Below are 15,937 nucleotides of genomic sequence, written 5' to 3'. Positions count from 1 at the left end.
TGGGAGGGTTTGGCAACCTTATCCTGGGTCGGATGGAGTCAGGTGTTCGCACACAGGACCTAATCCAGCAAAAGGGGGGGGGGAGGGGTGCTTTGACCGGGGTCTTGGCTTTGGACTGACTGGGGGGCTGGTGGGACTTGGGTGGTGCGGAGCCTTTTCCGCTGGGGGCAAGCTCTGCATGTCATGTAGATTTGTATGTGAGCTGTACTGGGATTGAAATGTTTTGATAAATTTATGAATACTGAAGGGATCTTAATAATTGAATTTAGTCTATTTTGTTTTCCCTCTGTCTAACTGTCAATTTGATTCTATTTTTTTGTTGTTTGTGAAATTGTATACGGTCATGTGGATGTTGCTTGCTTGGATTGAAGACATAAAAATCTTTTTCACGCTAGTTTGAATACCTAAATACCAGATTTATAAAATAGTACTCTCTTCTTTTTTAAGAGAAGTCGACTCTGCTGAATGTCATCCGAGGATCCTGAAGCCTCCAGACAAAATTTCTGGTCCGTGGTGACAAAATTTGTGCTAGACTGCAATGAAAGATTGTAGCCACAAGCTATTGGCCGCTGAAAGTTACCATGTCTGCTCAGGCTGCAACTTCATGGTGGAATTCAACATGATCTGCAGGGAAAATGCTCTCAACTGAATTTAAAAAAGTGACATAGAGACTTACAAGACAGCCACCGATTGTTTGTTTTAAATAGGAGGACAAGAATTTTACTGCTGGAATTTGCTCCGGAGATCCATATTGGTACATCCAAGATTCAAATTGTGAGATGGTTGATGGGGGAAAGAAAGGGAATACGTCTCTCAAAGGTTTCCAAATAAAAGTCAAGCTCTTTAATTAAGTCCTGAGATCAAATCTGAAGCGATAAAAACCCATAAAGCTGAACCCGATCATGTTGCAAAGTCATTATTTTGCTGCAAACACGGGATAAAATATAATTGGATCCCTCGAGAGTCACAGTTCCTCCTCCGTCCTCTCAGGGTCGAGGTTAAACACAAAGGAAACACAATAAAGAGGTAATATCCCTCAGAGCAGGGACCAAGCTAAACCAAGCGTTTATATTCTTTACATCAGTAAAAACATCGACGGCACAGACTCCATGAAGTCATTACACGACTGCTGGGTTTTTATTAGGTCTTTATTGAACCGTGCATGTGTGAAATACCTGTACAGTACTTTACAGAGCTCTTTTAAAATCACTTACACAACGTAGACATAAATATCACACTAATGCTACAATAAGAGAGCTCACAAACTAACCAGGAAGTCGCTGCTCGACTACTCTGAATAAACAGTACGAGTTGTTATATGGGACTGCTCATAAAATAGGTTTAGAACATGAAAATATATTGCCTGCAACCATCCTGCTGTGCCCAAGATAAGGCCCGCTCTCATGATGATACACAGGTTTAATAAACTACTGTATTATCACAGTGCAGAAAGGACAGGATATGGAAAATAAATAAAAACATGGACGACAGCACCTTGAGTCCTTCAATGAATGCACTGTGCCATGCAAAATAATTTCAGAGGATTCATTCTTTGCACCAAAAACATGAATGAACGTAACTCTGAACCTTCATGTGTAAACTTGAAACCAGACTACCTCCACCATGCAAATCTTTTACTGACAGTGTGTGTGTGTGTGTGTGTGTGAGAGAGAGAGAGAGCGAGAGAGAGAGAGTGAGTGAGAGAGTGAAGAGAAAAGCATCTCCTCTTTCAGGAATTTCATGGAGATACTAGAAAGGTCACAATGTCAGAGTGCTTTGTGTGAGCTGACGGAGGAGGCAGGATCGGCACTATATCGTTTTTTCAAGTGATCAGGTTGCAGGTTTTTTTTTTATTAGTTTTTATTTAAATGCTATTTACTTAAAACCGGACTTACATTTTTATGAGATGCAAAATAGTCTCAAAGAAAATTTTGTATTTTCCAACCTGTGAATGATGGTGGCTTTTAAACGAAAATCCTTCATCTTTCTCGGTGCTGTGCAACTGTGAGGACGCTTTAGTTTGTAATTTAGAGTGTTTTTAATAGTAAACTATCAAGAAAATAACATATTTTTACTCTCTTCACTTGACCTCTATGTCAATTTCTCTTTTGTTCACTGCAGCCTAAGGTTGAAAGTATAGTTGTAAACATGTTGTTGTTTAAATCTGTGAAACTTTTCCACACTATGTAAACTCATTTTAAAGCATGGGACATTTAAAGTAGTATAAAATAGTGAAGTATGAACATTGAAGTCATATTTCTAGCTCACGGACTAAAATAAACAACTTGTTCTTATAAAGCAAAAATAAATGAAAATCGTACATACTGTACTCTTTTATTAAATGTTATTAAATCATGTAGATGTTGGACGGCCCCCGGTGAAGAACCAGAATGCCTTAGCTCTTTTTTGGAGAGGCTAAACTAATCTCCGTTGTTCATTTGCAGATTCTACCTCTATGACTGGTAACATGCATAAAACATAACCTTTAGACGTAGTCTTCTTAAAAACTGTGCGCTTTTGTAGGTCAAATAGAGGCATCATCTTTAATTTGTGGTCATTTATAACTGGTTAGAAACTCCTCACAGTAGCTATAAACGACATATTACATTGAAACCAGGGATTTGGGTAACTAAGTGTTTTTTTTTCTTAAGTTGTACTTTAGAGCTTTTTACCTTTATTGGATAGAAATGCTGAAGAGAGACAGGAAGTGCTGGGAGGAGAGCGTGGGGGACGATGCAGCCAAGGGCCGAGGTTGGCTTCCAACCCACAGCTGCTGCGATGAGGACTGCAGCCTCTGTACGAGGCACACGACATAACCACTTGGCTTTTCTGCGCCCCGTCAGTCCATTTATTTCTACACCAGAATTTTGACACACTGCGATGACCCCTAAAACTACTTTGGCGTTACACCAAACGTCTCATTCAGCTTTGGCAATAAATACTGTCAGACAGATTAGTTTGGGTCTTAATATTTTTACCGAACTGAATAATCTCATCACTCCTCAAACAACCCATTCTAACTCTCAAAATCATGAGAGAGTGTGTCCAAATCTGTGACTGGAATGTACCTTTAAACTCCAAATATGACAAGAGAAAATAGTCCTTCTGCTTTATTTGTTATGATGTGACGCTAATTAGGCTCACAGCACCAATCAGATTTCTTGATTTGTAAAGTTTCAGATGTTGCTGAGGGATCTTCTTGTTTTATAACACACATGAACTGCCATGTTGAAGTTTACACACTGCCTCTTGTGTTACTTGACAGGTGAGTGAACTTGACACCTCACCACACACAGAGCTGGCACATACCCTGCGAGTTCTGAGCAAAAGGCCGTACTTTCAGAGATTCAAGACACAAGAAAGACTTTCTGATCCCACCTGGTTGTTACTTCTTTTACTGTAACTCACGGCGGGCTCGATTGAGGATTTCTGTTTGCCAAGCAGGTCAACACAAGTACAGTGACGGGTTTCAGAGGGCTTAACAGACGACTCCACACCCATTCCAGTAAGCCAGAGGAGCTGGGTCATGATGAAAGAGTCTGTTCTCACAAAAAAAAAAAAAAAAATGTCCACAGTGACGGGCAAAGGAGGACGAATCCTCTTATCGGGAATATCCTGTTGTGCTGCTCCATCTGTTGCTCTGTGATGGACGACTGACAAGAAGGAGAGAGGAGAGGATGGAAAAAGATCAGAAGAAGAAACACAAAACGTCTTGTTTTCAATAAGAGGCAAAAGGTTCAGCAACATCAAAGACTCAATCTAAATATTAACCATTAAATATAATATATTTTATTTCAATTTAATTTTAGGCAATAGATTTGGCTCTTTTGATGCCTAAAGAATATTTTGTGCAACTATATGTCGTGTCCTTGTTATATATATATTATATATAAGTTATTCTTTCATAATGTACTTTATAACGTTTTTTATTGATAATATTCTTTAATTAACTATATCTTTGCTAAATACCCACATCACAAGCTTTTTTATTTAAAGGTTTGTATTACATCCAAAAAAAGAAGAAAAAAAAACTTTTGCCTCTTAGAATAATAAATAATAATATATATGGTGACTGATTGCTCGAAGATTGCTGCCTAATTTGCATTTTTAAAGCACTCACATTTAAAATAAACTTTTTAAAGGTGAACACGGGTAGTGGCGAGTTTCAGAGGACTTTGTCCCGTTCATAGAAGTTCATGAAGAGGAGGCGTCCTGCTAGGGCTGGGCGATATATCGAGTTCAGAAGATATATCAAGATACAGTATTTTCAAACAAGATGTAGGGAAAGACAATATTGTTTATATCGATATAGTTTATGTTGCATTAAAATAATGTTATACATGTGAGCCGCCAGGTCCCCTATTTTAGTCTATATTTAGGCCTTTGTTCATGGCCATGTTGAGATTGTGCAGCCGACTATTAGTTCAACACATCAGTGTTTTGTCCATGTAGTTTTGTCTAAGAAATTAATTTGTTTAAATTATTTCTTTAGAGAAAAAAATATCGATAAATATATAGAGGATCGGCATTCAGCTAAACTATATCGAGATATGAGTATTGGTCCATATTTCCCAGCCCTTCGTCCTGCTCCTAAGGTGGAAATGTGAAACTCGATACAACGATGTCGACCTGAGCTGGATCCAACAGGAAGCACTCAAACACATGATCAAAGCGTCTCCAGAAAGATTTAAAACAAAACTTTGGTCACAAATCCTGCGTCACATCTCGCTGATGTAGCCGCCAAATATCTTTAGTTGCACTACGATCCCCGCCACTTAAGATATTTGGCTATGTGGATATAAGGTAACATGTGATTGGTAGACTCAATAATACTCGTAAGGGGAAAGAGTTTGAGCGGGTTGACTGATTCAGAGAAGAAGAAAGTGAGTCTCATTTTCTTTTGTACAGTAATATCGTCCACAGAATGAATAAAAACCTCAATCTGAAAGATTTGGGTTCCCAGATGATCCAGAAATATATATAATTCTGAAAGTGGCTGAATATGTGGGACTATCTCAAGTATCCAGATATCTCTCATGTTTTAATTTGCCCATGATATATGAGTTATTGGTAGATGGTTAAGAGCCGAGCTGTTGTATAAAGTGTAAGTAGACTCAGGTTTGTTCATGCAGAAATAACGTATAGGAAACTTTATTTGAAGCATAACCTTTGATTTAAACCAAGGGGTTCTCAAACTTTTCAGCTCACGACCCCCCAAAATAAGGGTCCCAGACACATTGGACCCGCATTGTCCCTGGACACTGGTAACACAAAAGAACAACACAACAGCCTTAAAACCAAACAATTATTTTCTTTAGTCAATGATAGTAAGAAAGGCTAGAAGCAGAAAACAAGTCATCTCCAGGGTTAGGGTTAGACATGAGCACTGAGTGGATACAACACCTTACAGACACACAGGTGTGTTCATGTTTATGTGTAAAGATCAGCAGACACCTTCTGTGGTGCTGGCATGTGCAAACATTTCAAGTTTTTTTTTAACACATTCATTTCATTTTTATTTCATTTCATGATATGGTTTGATTCCATATGAACTCGTTTGTTGTATCTTTGTTTACAATAATTAGTAAAAACAACAATTTTACATTTTTATTCAATCTTTTTAAAGGTAGTCCCCAACTCCCCAAAATCAAAGATAGTATAAAGATTTCAGTAAACCCTCACCCAAAAAGGCCTTTAATAAATTCTGTTACCATTCTTTAGACTAATTCTGCTCTCATCGCTGCTGCAAATACTTTTTTGTTTTAAATAGCTTTTTAATCTGATTATTTTCTTTTTTTATATTATTTGTTATTGGCAGGTCAATCTCTAAAATGTCTGACAATATTGAAAATGTATCAGACTAAGCCCAGAGTGGTGTCTTTAAAGTTCTTATTTTGTTTGAAACTCAAAGATATTCAATAAAGCTTTTCAGTGAAGTAAATAAAAATAAAATATTCACATTTGAGAAGCCAAAAAAAGCCCAACTTTAAGCTATTCAATGATCTATCAAAATATTTGGAGAATTGTACCAAGGTTTCCAACTATTGGATTGATGGCAGCCGCTCTGGTTGTAACACAAAAAATATCCACATCACAGCAGAATGACACATGTACTCTTCTGTACATATGATGGGAAAAAGTATATCTGTGGTTCTGCAGACCACAGCGACAACACCACCCAGCATCAACACACAGCGGCTGATTTATGTCCACGGTTCTTATCAATTAGTAGAGAGCTTAGACGGGACGTTAACATCCAAAACCGACCCTGTGATTGATGACTGCCATTTCATCAAGGCATTCATTTCTGCATGACTGTCAGCTGAATCACGGTTTTACTGGGCCTCCGTTTTATGGTGCTGAGATTTATTATGATGATAAAAAGTCTTGTCTGCCCTGCGACAGGCGCGCACCATGCAAACACATTTCTTCTTTAACCATCACCAAAGCCGCCGTAAACCAAAGAAGACAGTGATTTCTGTCTTCACCTGACCGTGTTTGTCAGCGCAAAACACAAATTAGTCCCCGGAAATGTTCTGATTTCATTCTAACAGGGAAAAAGTTGAAGCGTTCAGCCTTTCAGGTGCCTGCAGTTTGCTGGTGAAAGTTCTACTGTGTCTGTAAAGTTCCCTTAACAAGGAAGTAAATTAAATCCTGCCAAGGCTTTTGGTCGATTTAATTAAAGCCCGAGCAACTTAGTGGGATTGAATTAAATTTTTGGCAGGGGTAAACCAATACGCTGGGAAGGTAAGGTGGTCGGGTGCAGCGGACTATTCAGGAAAGATAAGCAGGAAGTCCATCTTTTTTTTCATTTTTTTTTATCTGTGATGTATTAGATAAATATTTTCTTTTTAAAAACATCTAAGAATGTCTTTGTGTCTTTAGCAGCAGTGCGGTTTAATTGAAGAAAAGTAGATAACGACAATGTGTAATGCTTTGTCTGGTTTTAAAAATAAAACAGTCAATGTTTTACAATTGGGATTTTTTTAAAGTGAGGTTTGGTTTGTGTGCTTGTTTGGGTTCAACACAAGAGACTCTCCTCTTCCTCCTCCTCCTTGTGAAAACAGGCTCTCAGCGAAGGTTAATCCACACGCTAAAGGTCCCTTTAGATTAGATGAGTCCATGGCTCTTTCTCAGCACAGGGTCAGGGATCACACACCAACTTTTATGGAGAGCCGGCTCATTTTATTTCCTCGCTCTTTATCCAGCTGCCGATGCCGGCCGGGCGCAATACTTCCCCCCCGTAAAGCCCTCTGAGGCTCAAGGTGAAATCGATTCCAGACCAGAGTGGGCGTCCTGAACGGGTTTAAGTTCAAGCTAAATATGCTAACGGATAAGAATAGCTTAGAGACTGCAGGAACTCATTTTCACCCTTGTCGACTTCTTTTCATCCTGATGTGACGCAGCATGTGTTTATCTCCAGATAATGGGGGTCACTGATAGGACGGGGGGTTCTAAATTAAGTGTTTTTTCTGAGCTGTCACAAGAGGTCCTCCAACACTTCAACGGAATGGATTTGAACTTTGAAATAATCCTTGTTGATTTAAAATTGAGTTTAAAAATCTATTTTACACCAATAAACATAGCTGCATGCTTTTGTTTCCCTGAAACCACATCAGCGTTGTGATATTAAACTCCAAAATGAACTTTAATAAAGAAAACTTCTTTTGAGAGTGTATTCAGACTTTCATTAAAGCAATTAATTACACATTAATTTGTGAAATGGGGGAAGTAAACACTTCTCTTGCCTTTAGAGCTGTCAATTATTTTGATGTAGTTTCTGAAACTAGTTCTTTAATTACATTTTACTTTTCAATTTAAACTTTGCCAAAAACTAATATTGCCTGCATCTATAAACAAAAGATTTACTTCCAAATGTGTATTAATAAAATAAGTGACCTTGAGCTAAATTCAAATTTTCTGAATAATGTTTCAGAGATTTTCTTGTGCCCTCTCTCCTAAGACAACCACGACTGTTCTACTTTTAACCTCTAGGTGGCAGTGTTGATGCAATGACACGTCACACAGCTTTGCAGAGGAAGTCCTCATTACACCTCCTCCTCCTCTCAAACAGACCAAACATCTCCATACTTTAAGACATTTTTTAGATTTGCTCGTTGTACAGTATGTTACTGATTTAATATATGAAATGTGTTCTAATTAATGTAAATGTTCGTCCACCTTTCATACTGATGCACTGGAGATTTGCTTCCACTCTGTTGGACGAATAATAATATATATTATAATAAAAACTTTAAATCTTTATTTGTGAGGGGTTTATCCATCATTTTCTTCCTCTATATGCAGACTGAAATTGATGAATTAAATATGAATATTCTGCTTAATGTTATGGATAAATTTATTCTTTAAAGGAATGTAATTATCTAAAAAAAAAAAAAAAGAATAGTTGTTGAAATAAATATAGGATTTATATATTTTCAAAAGTGTGAGAAATTTTTAAAATAAAGATAAAATAACCGGAAAAGAGGCCGTCTTTATAATACACTGAGAACTTAAATTAAATAATAATATTACTTGCAACAATAGCTGCTATAATATCACCTTTTGAAATTTTAAAATGGGTGTTATTGAAGTATTATTATTTCAATACAATCGTAATTTTTTGGGGCAAAAAAACAACAAAAATTGTATTTGTTTACGTATATTAAATTAAAATCTGCCTTTTTTGTGACTAATTCTTAATTTATACTATAAAAAAATTAACCAAGATAATTGTAATGGGTTGTAAGATAATTATATATACACATTTCAAATAAACCTGCACATGCAGTCGTACATATGCAAAATACTCATAAAAAAACATTAGAATTATAAAACATGCAATATCAGGGCATGGTGCAAATTCTAATGATTTGCTGAAAACACATTAAAACATTAAAATGACAATATGGCTTTTTGTAAAGATGCTAACATGCTAAATATGTCCAAACAAACATGCAGCTATGCATTACTGCTGCTATGCATCTTTATTACCCAGCATGCAGCAGGTCAAAATAATGCCCTCACATCATGTAATTTAGTGATGAAGCTGATAAAGTGCTCGCTGCAATTTTTCAAGCATATCTGTGCCGAAATGTATTTCTCCTCGGTGCACCTTGTGTGCATTATTACGAGGTAATTTAACAGGGAATCTGCTGTGCTTATTACGAGGTTTGTTTTGTGTTCACTGTGGATTTCTTTGGCCGCTGTTATTGTACAAGAGGCTGTTTTGAATCTGCTGAACATTATAGGTACAGTACGTTACTGTATGTTTTGCTTTTGTTGCATTAAGGAGCCTCAGAAGAACAGGAGAGGATTTATACCACATTCAGACATCTCTGCTTTGCATTACACTCATTTTATTACCCTGCCGCCTTTATAACATAGCGTGGCAGAAAGATCTCTGTGGGCAATATTGGAGGCGTATTAATATCATTTCTTCAACATCTTTCACTTCTCTTCGGGCTGCACTCAATACTGACTCTATATGGAACTCATTATAGGAGAGGAAAGCTGTTCTCCCGGTGCCCCGCCGTTTTGTTCCATCTGTGTTGAAGTCACCTGAACACGATCTGAAGTCAGCCAGTCAAGTGACCTGGAATCAATACAGTCAAACCCAGCGGAGGCAAATAAATCAGCCCGGCTCGTTTAACCCATGAGAGTCCTGCTGCTTAGCTTCGACGTGGCACGTAACAAGAAAGGCATGTTTAATGACAAATAATTTATTCTGAATTCCCATTTCTCTTGCAGCTCTCCATACTTTTTATGCCCCCATAAGGCGTCCCCTCGTACTGTAAATCCTCCAGAGTGCATCTGAAGGCCAGTTTTATTTTATGTCCTCCCCCTCCATGTCCACCACTGTCTTTGTGCAAAAAACAGATTTTGTGTACATTGGAATTTTTCAGCATATTTTTCTCTCTGGGTATCTCTGTATCTCAAACAAAGCAGAAATATTTTGGCATATCTATAACTGCAGTCTGCAGCTGCTCCACTGTATCCCTATGGCATCTGTCTCTGAGGCCTGTCATATAAAAAACCAGGCTGTGTTTTATTCTTTACCCATCATAAGCCTGTGCTGAAAGATACCGAAAAGCTACTTGAGCAGGAAATCTGTTTTATATCTAGAGAATGTAAAAAAGAAAACATGGCTAAGGCTTAAAAGATGCACACTAAATGTTTGTGCTATTTAACGCCGATTTTGACTTAGAGGAAGTAGAAATGTAAAAGTTGAATGTCTTATGGCTCATACTGTGCATATTTATTGATTGTTGGAAAATGATTGCTAGCAAAGTTGCTGCCAGAATTTATCGTGCCAACTCCCTGCAAACACAGCTCCAATTTAAACAATTTCTGAAGATTAATTATGACATGACTCAAAGCACTTTGAGCCAACATCACATTAACTAATTATCATGATTCATGCACTGGAAAGAATGTTTTTTTTTTGCATCCTATAGAGGAAGTCACAATTCACTTCGCCTTCACTTCTTTGGCTCTGTCATTGAACAATATAAGTGCTATTCAAGTCAACCTCACTGACAACTATAGGCGAGTTTAATCACATGACACCGTCCTTAGTGGCGCATGAATGATGGTTAGCCGCTCGGAGATATGCTTGAAGTGAACTGAATATGGTTCTAAAGTTTCTCCTGCTTCACTGGACTATTTCAGATGAAGTTCATCATGAAGTAGTTTTCTGTATTCCAATGACGGCAATGGAAGAATAAATGCAGCCAGAGGCTATTAAATGCAAAGTCACTGTTAAATTTAAATATAATTTCCTGTTATGAGTAGACATCATCAGATACAAACCTATGTGGCCTGCATGTAAAGCTTGTTATTGTGTCTGGCAGTCATTAAATTGACCTTTCAATCCTTTTTAATCTCAATCAATGTTTTTGAAGTGTGTGGCGGCAAAGTCATCGACACAGACTTTTATTATCAATCATGGAATGAATTGTAAATCCTGCTCATATTTTTCTGACCTCACTTTAATACCAGACTGCAGTCTTTAATCGTACTGTGGGAAAAAGAGTGTCATAGCCATGATCAAGTAATGGCCTTTATGAAATCATATTTTTTTTATCAATAGGTCACTTCAAGCTGCATGACTCATTGTGAATGTTTGAAAAGAAAGAAGAAAAGTTTTGATTTGTGAATGGAAGCCTCAACTTAACTTTTACTCTATATATTAGAAAAGGGCAATAAAATGGCTAACATTTTTTTTCATTGTGGCATGCTCTGTTTGCATACACAGCTGGCAGACAATGGCAATAATCTACATTACCATGCACATATAACATTGCCTAATTTTCACATGCAATATTGTATTTACTTGAATTGGGAGTTAAGGACTTAAAAAAACGAAATAAGTTTAACATGAGTTTAATTTAAAATAGCCTAGGCCAAAAGTTAAAAATGTAAATTATGGGAAAACACATAATAATAATGTTATCAACCAAATAGGAATAATTTCAGACAACATAAAGGCCCCAATGAGCAACATACATTCTGTTACATTTTTAATTGTTATATAAATGAAAGTTTACTATCTGTCTCTTTTGCAGTTTTGCATCACTTAAAAAAAGTCACATCATACGGCTTCGTGAAAGCCATTGTGGAAAAAAAAGTGATATGGTAACTCATAAAACTAGAAGAAAAAAAAAATAGGCAAAACGGGAAAAGAAAAAAGTTTGACTTACTTCAATTGTTCTTTCGTGTTCGTCACCTGTTACAGCGCCAAAACTTCATTAATGGCACACATGCGCACGTGTTACCTTCCCCTGATAAAAGCATATCCTGTATTTCCATTTGAACGGTGTGAGTGTGAGAATTAGTCGCCCGATCTTTTATAAATGCTGCACAAAGTCCCAAAACACTTAATTATCGCTAGGTAAGGTAGCGTGGACTGTCCTCTTCTGTGTGATTGACAGCGGGGTGAATTGACGTAGCTTTGGAGGGGGTGACGGATCCTTTTTAACGAGCGGCTGCGTTTATAATTAAAATCTGTTCAACCTCGTAACATAAATTACAACTACATAATTATGGTTGCTTTCTTGTAAGACACTGACCGGGTTATTTTTGCGCCACAATGCGTAGCTGTCTTATTGTGGTGCTCGGTGCTCCCCTCTGTCTGTTGTTTTTTTGGTTTCGCCCAAACTTGGTTGAGATTTGAGTTGGTTTTCTCTGCTATCTGGGATCGCTCTGTTGGAGGTGAAGGACCGCCTGTCCCCACTCTGTATTTTGCTGTCAATGGCTTTCGGGACTTATTTTATTTGAATGTCTGGGCGATACAAGTGACCAATAATGGATATTCTATGGATATTATGGACCATACCGGCCGTAATAGCTGTTGAAGGTAAGATATAATGTTTTCATCCCAGTGGTTAGAGCCGCATCATTTTGCCGGCTTGGAGTTTGAGACAAAGCGCGTGCATGTACGTCACTGTATTCCATCCACAGGAGACTGACGCAAAACAAAAATAAATAAAAAACGCTTTTAATCTCCTTTAATATCAGGTTTTTGCTTTTTATTATGGCGTTAACGGTGCTTAAAATGCTCAAACAGCGGACAAGGGTTTGACGCTGGGACACACACAAAAAAAAAAACACACGCACCCGCACCCGCATCTTCCGCAGGTACACTGGATGCTGTTCAGAGTTAATAGCTGTTAATTGCGGAATAAAAACGACGCCAGGTTGGAAACGTAACACCTTAGCAGGAGAGGTCACATCATGTGTGTCCGCGGAGGTGTGTCACCGGTGTCGTCTCAGTTAGTGGTAAAAAAAATGTGAAAGACAAGAGGAGCACGTCTCCCTACATGTAAATCCCCTTTCAGTATTTATGAGAGTACAATGCAGATAATTAGTTTGCTGTTTTTTTTTTTTTTTAAAGCCTCTTGTTTTATTCCCAAACAGACATTCATACACAAAGCTGGCTAAGCAGTATACGGCAGCCGGCAGCGTGGCCAAAGCAACAAGAACAGGTTGAATGGTGACAATAATCTCTCTTTTATGTGTTCACTATTAGCCCATGTCTGTTGTGCTCCAAAGTAGGCCTAACTGTATAGCTGTTTAACTAAAGGCTACTCATACAGTTACAAAAATCTTTAAAAAATTAGTACAAAATATCACATCTGACACTCAAAGTAGGTTTTGCTCATAATCTTTGCAAGTTATGAAAGCTATGTTCCATACTTTCTTTTAATTTGGGGTTTGCCATCCTGTAGGCTGCATAAATGATTAATTTGCAGATTTAATTTGGGCTCTGTTTGTCCCTGTTGACAGGATAGTGAACAGAGGCCACTGACCAATGGAAAAGTGTAATCCCAGTCATACATTATTCCGGCTATTTTGAGGATGTTGTCAGAAAACAAACATGTCTTCTTCCTCTGGTCAGTTTAACTAAACCTCATAATTACAGGTGGAGCAAAGGAAATATGTAGAAGCTCCACCGAATCTAACCACATGGATAAAACACCAACAAAGAAGAAAACAAGGGGAAAAGCTTAAGCAGCTTGTTTGCTGTGAAATTTGCGCATGTGTAAGTACAAGCACTTTAGCTTTGTAAAGGAGGAACAAACAGGACGAATGCTGTGCGTATTTATGCAGACTTCCGCTGAATATTCCTGTTTTTAATTCAGCCAAAAGTCATCATGAAGGCTTACCGTACATTACATTTGAAAAAATGGCCGCTTTAAAATATGTTCATTTTAAGTTTCATCCTCACTTGAAATTTCTTCCAAGATAACTATATTATTTTATGAAAATACTTGTGACATCTATGTCACTAAAATCTCAGATTAAACAAAAATTGTAGCACACACTCCCCCCCCCAAAAAAATTGTAAAATCTATTTAAAATCTATTTACTATTTTTCTATTCCCTGAAGCATTGTACAAGCATACAAAACCAAATTGTTATTTCATTGATAATACAGTGTTAATTATGCTGTAATATCACACTATAATTTTTAGTACAATAATTAATATGAATAAACGTTAATAATAAACGTTAATAAGATTTATGACCTTAAATGTGCACTATGAACAATTGGTCGCTTTGTATTATATTATATTGTATGTGCATGGTATTTAATCAGATTTATTTTATTTTCATCACTGATATCATGCGGCTTGTTTGCTATTATAATAGTTGTTTATTTTTTATTTTATCCTTGCTGTTTCGCCGAGAGCAAAGGAACCACAGGAGGTGAAAAAAAGCCAACAATAACACCAGATTCACACCGCACGCAGTGTTCCCCTTCCCGTTGTTGATCTGTTTCTCTCTAAAATGCAAACATGGCCATTGTTTGTGTTTGTCTACATTTACTGTGAGGCAAGCAGAGAGCATACAGGGCCTCAAATACTGATCGGCATGGTTCTTCAAAAAGAGGTATTTTGAAGAACATGTCTCACTCGATTAGGAAGGTGGGGTTGTGTTTTGTGTTACACTACAGTTACAGTATGCATGGTACGGTACTTCACCTTTCGGGTACTTTCGCTTTCTTTCCCTTTTGATTCGAAAAAACGAGCGAGTCCCAGCGCTAACCGAGAACAGCCCCCCCTCCATTTTACCCTGTGAATCACCCTAGTCGACCGTCCAATGAAGTTGCGAGGATGGCTTACGTATGAGAAATAAAGGGTTGAAAAAGAGGTCACTGCAGCTCTAATCCGACGGCAAAAAAAAAACCATCCCAGCATGCATCAGAAAAGAACCCTCCAGTGGATCGTTTTGACACGTTTAGTGCTGGGACACCACATTTCCTCTATTGTTGTTTTAGTTTAATACAAAGTGACATCTTCGCATAGCTCTGTTTTTCATTATAAGCACCGAAACGCTACTTGTGATTATTCTGTACTGCCGCGTTGTATAAAACGATGAGTCGCTGGAGTATTTTTGGGAACGGTTTGGTAAAAGAAAATGTTATTGTGTGTTATTCAGTGGCTCACCTATCTTTAAGAACCTAATTTCTGTTGAGGGCTACAAATAATCAATGAATCAGGCCGGGACCTTACTTGAGAGGATTAGAGGATTAAAACTTGGGCCAAAGTTAAGGAAATCCTTGCGTTGTCACACGCATCCTTTTTGCCAACACTGCCTGTACACAGTAAGCCTGAAACACTGTTATGGAGTGCTAATGTTTGGATTCCCCTCTTTATTCGATCTCCATTGAAACGACTGTGTTCCCCCTCTCGAGTCATATCCACATGTTGGGCGAATGGCGTTCATTAATTTGTGGCATTCCACCTTTTTTCCGAAGGCATTATTTACTCTGTGGAATGTGAAACAAGTCCAAATTGTTGATTAGCATTAATGTAAGCTGCCATTGATGCCACGTCTTATTGGTTTAGTTAACAGGAACAGACAGGCCCTTATTCGGAAATTAATGGAGGTACTACTGCCAAGGAAATTAGCTTAGCTATGTCAAACATGTCTATGAAAACACAGTGTGGATTTATCCCTTCATTAGTCCACCCATTCATTGTCATCAGCACTCAGTTGACAGCCATGCTAAGAACTGCGCTCATCTAATTCTGTTGAGTGGACATTTTCCAATTCATCTCCGGCCATAAAAAATGGAAGTAGCCTGTATTGTTCGTGGGAGATGAAATTTACTAGACGGATCATTTGGCTTTTCCGATTTCCCCCCCCTCCCCTCCCGCTCTTCTGTTGTGGCGTTACAGTTTGTGCTCGGCAAACGTTTTCTCGGCGATCGTCTGATTCAATAACAACCTCCTCCAGACTTGTGTACTAGTTGTTGTCGGGGTCAGCAGGATGATGAATCACTTTGATACAACATTTTTTTCCTCTTTTCAGGAAGCATAATGGGACAGAAACCACAGCAGAGGATGGTGAAGTGGGGTGGAATGAGATCACAGCATGGAGTCTTTAAAAAATGTCTCGCAGATTTGATTGCATTTCAATATGCACTGCA

The 15,937-nt window shown here is 37.9% G+C and overlaps 1 protein-coding gene and 1 long non-coding RNA gene across 5 annotated transcripts in view; one reads left to right on the top strand and one right to left on the bottom strand.

Moving 5' to 3' along the window:
* Positions 1-1,130: 1,130 nt before the first annotated feature.
* LOC136179254 (uncharacterized) lies at positions 1,131-12,053 on the bottom strand. Its single transcript, XR_010666434.1, has 2 exons — positions 11,703-12,053; positions 1,131-3,653 (listed from the first exon to the last, which is right to left on the bottom strand). It is a non-coding gene; the product is annotated as an uncharacterized lncRNA (long non-coding RNA).
* Positions 12,054-12,208: 155 nt separating this feature from the next.
* The window catches only part of ephb2b (eph receptor B2b), a 165,250-nt gene continuing 161,521 nt past the window's right edge, over positions 12,209-15,937 (top strand). For all 4 annotated transcript variants that reach the window (XM_020643414.3, XM_020643413.3, XM_065955069.1 and 1 more), the window contains exon 1: positions 12,209-12,358. In XM_020643414.3, coding sequence (XP_020499070.1) covers positions 12,307-12,358 — 52 coding nt within the window. In that variant the 5' untranslated portion in view covers positions 12,209-12,306. The remainder of the gene's footprint in view (positions 12,359-15,937) is intronic.

Source organism: Labrus bergylta, chromosome 5 (assembly GCF_963930695.1).
Source record: "Labrus bergylta chromosome 5, fLabBer1.1, whole genome shotgun sequence".
NCBI classification, from domain to species: Eukaryota; Metazoa; Chordata; class Actinopteri; order Labriformes; family Labridae; genus Labrus; species Labrus bergylta.
Note: the sequence above shows the minus strand (reverse complement) of the source record. Positions and strands in the feature narration are given on the sequence as shown.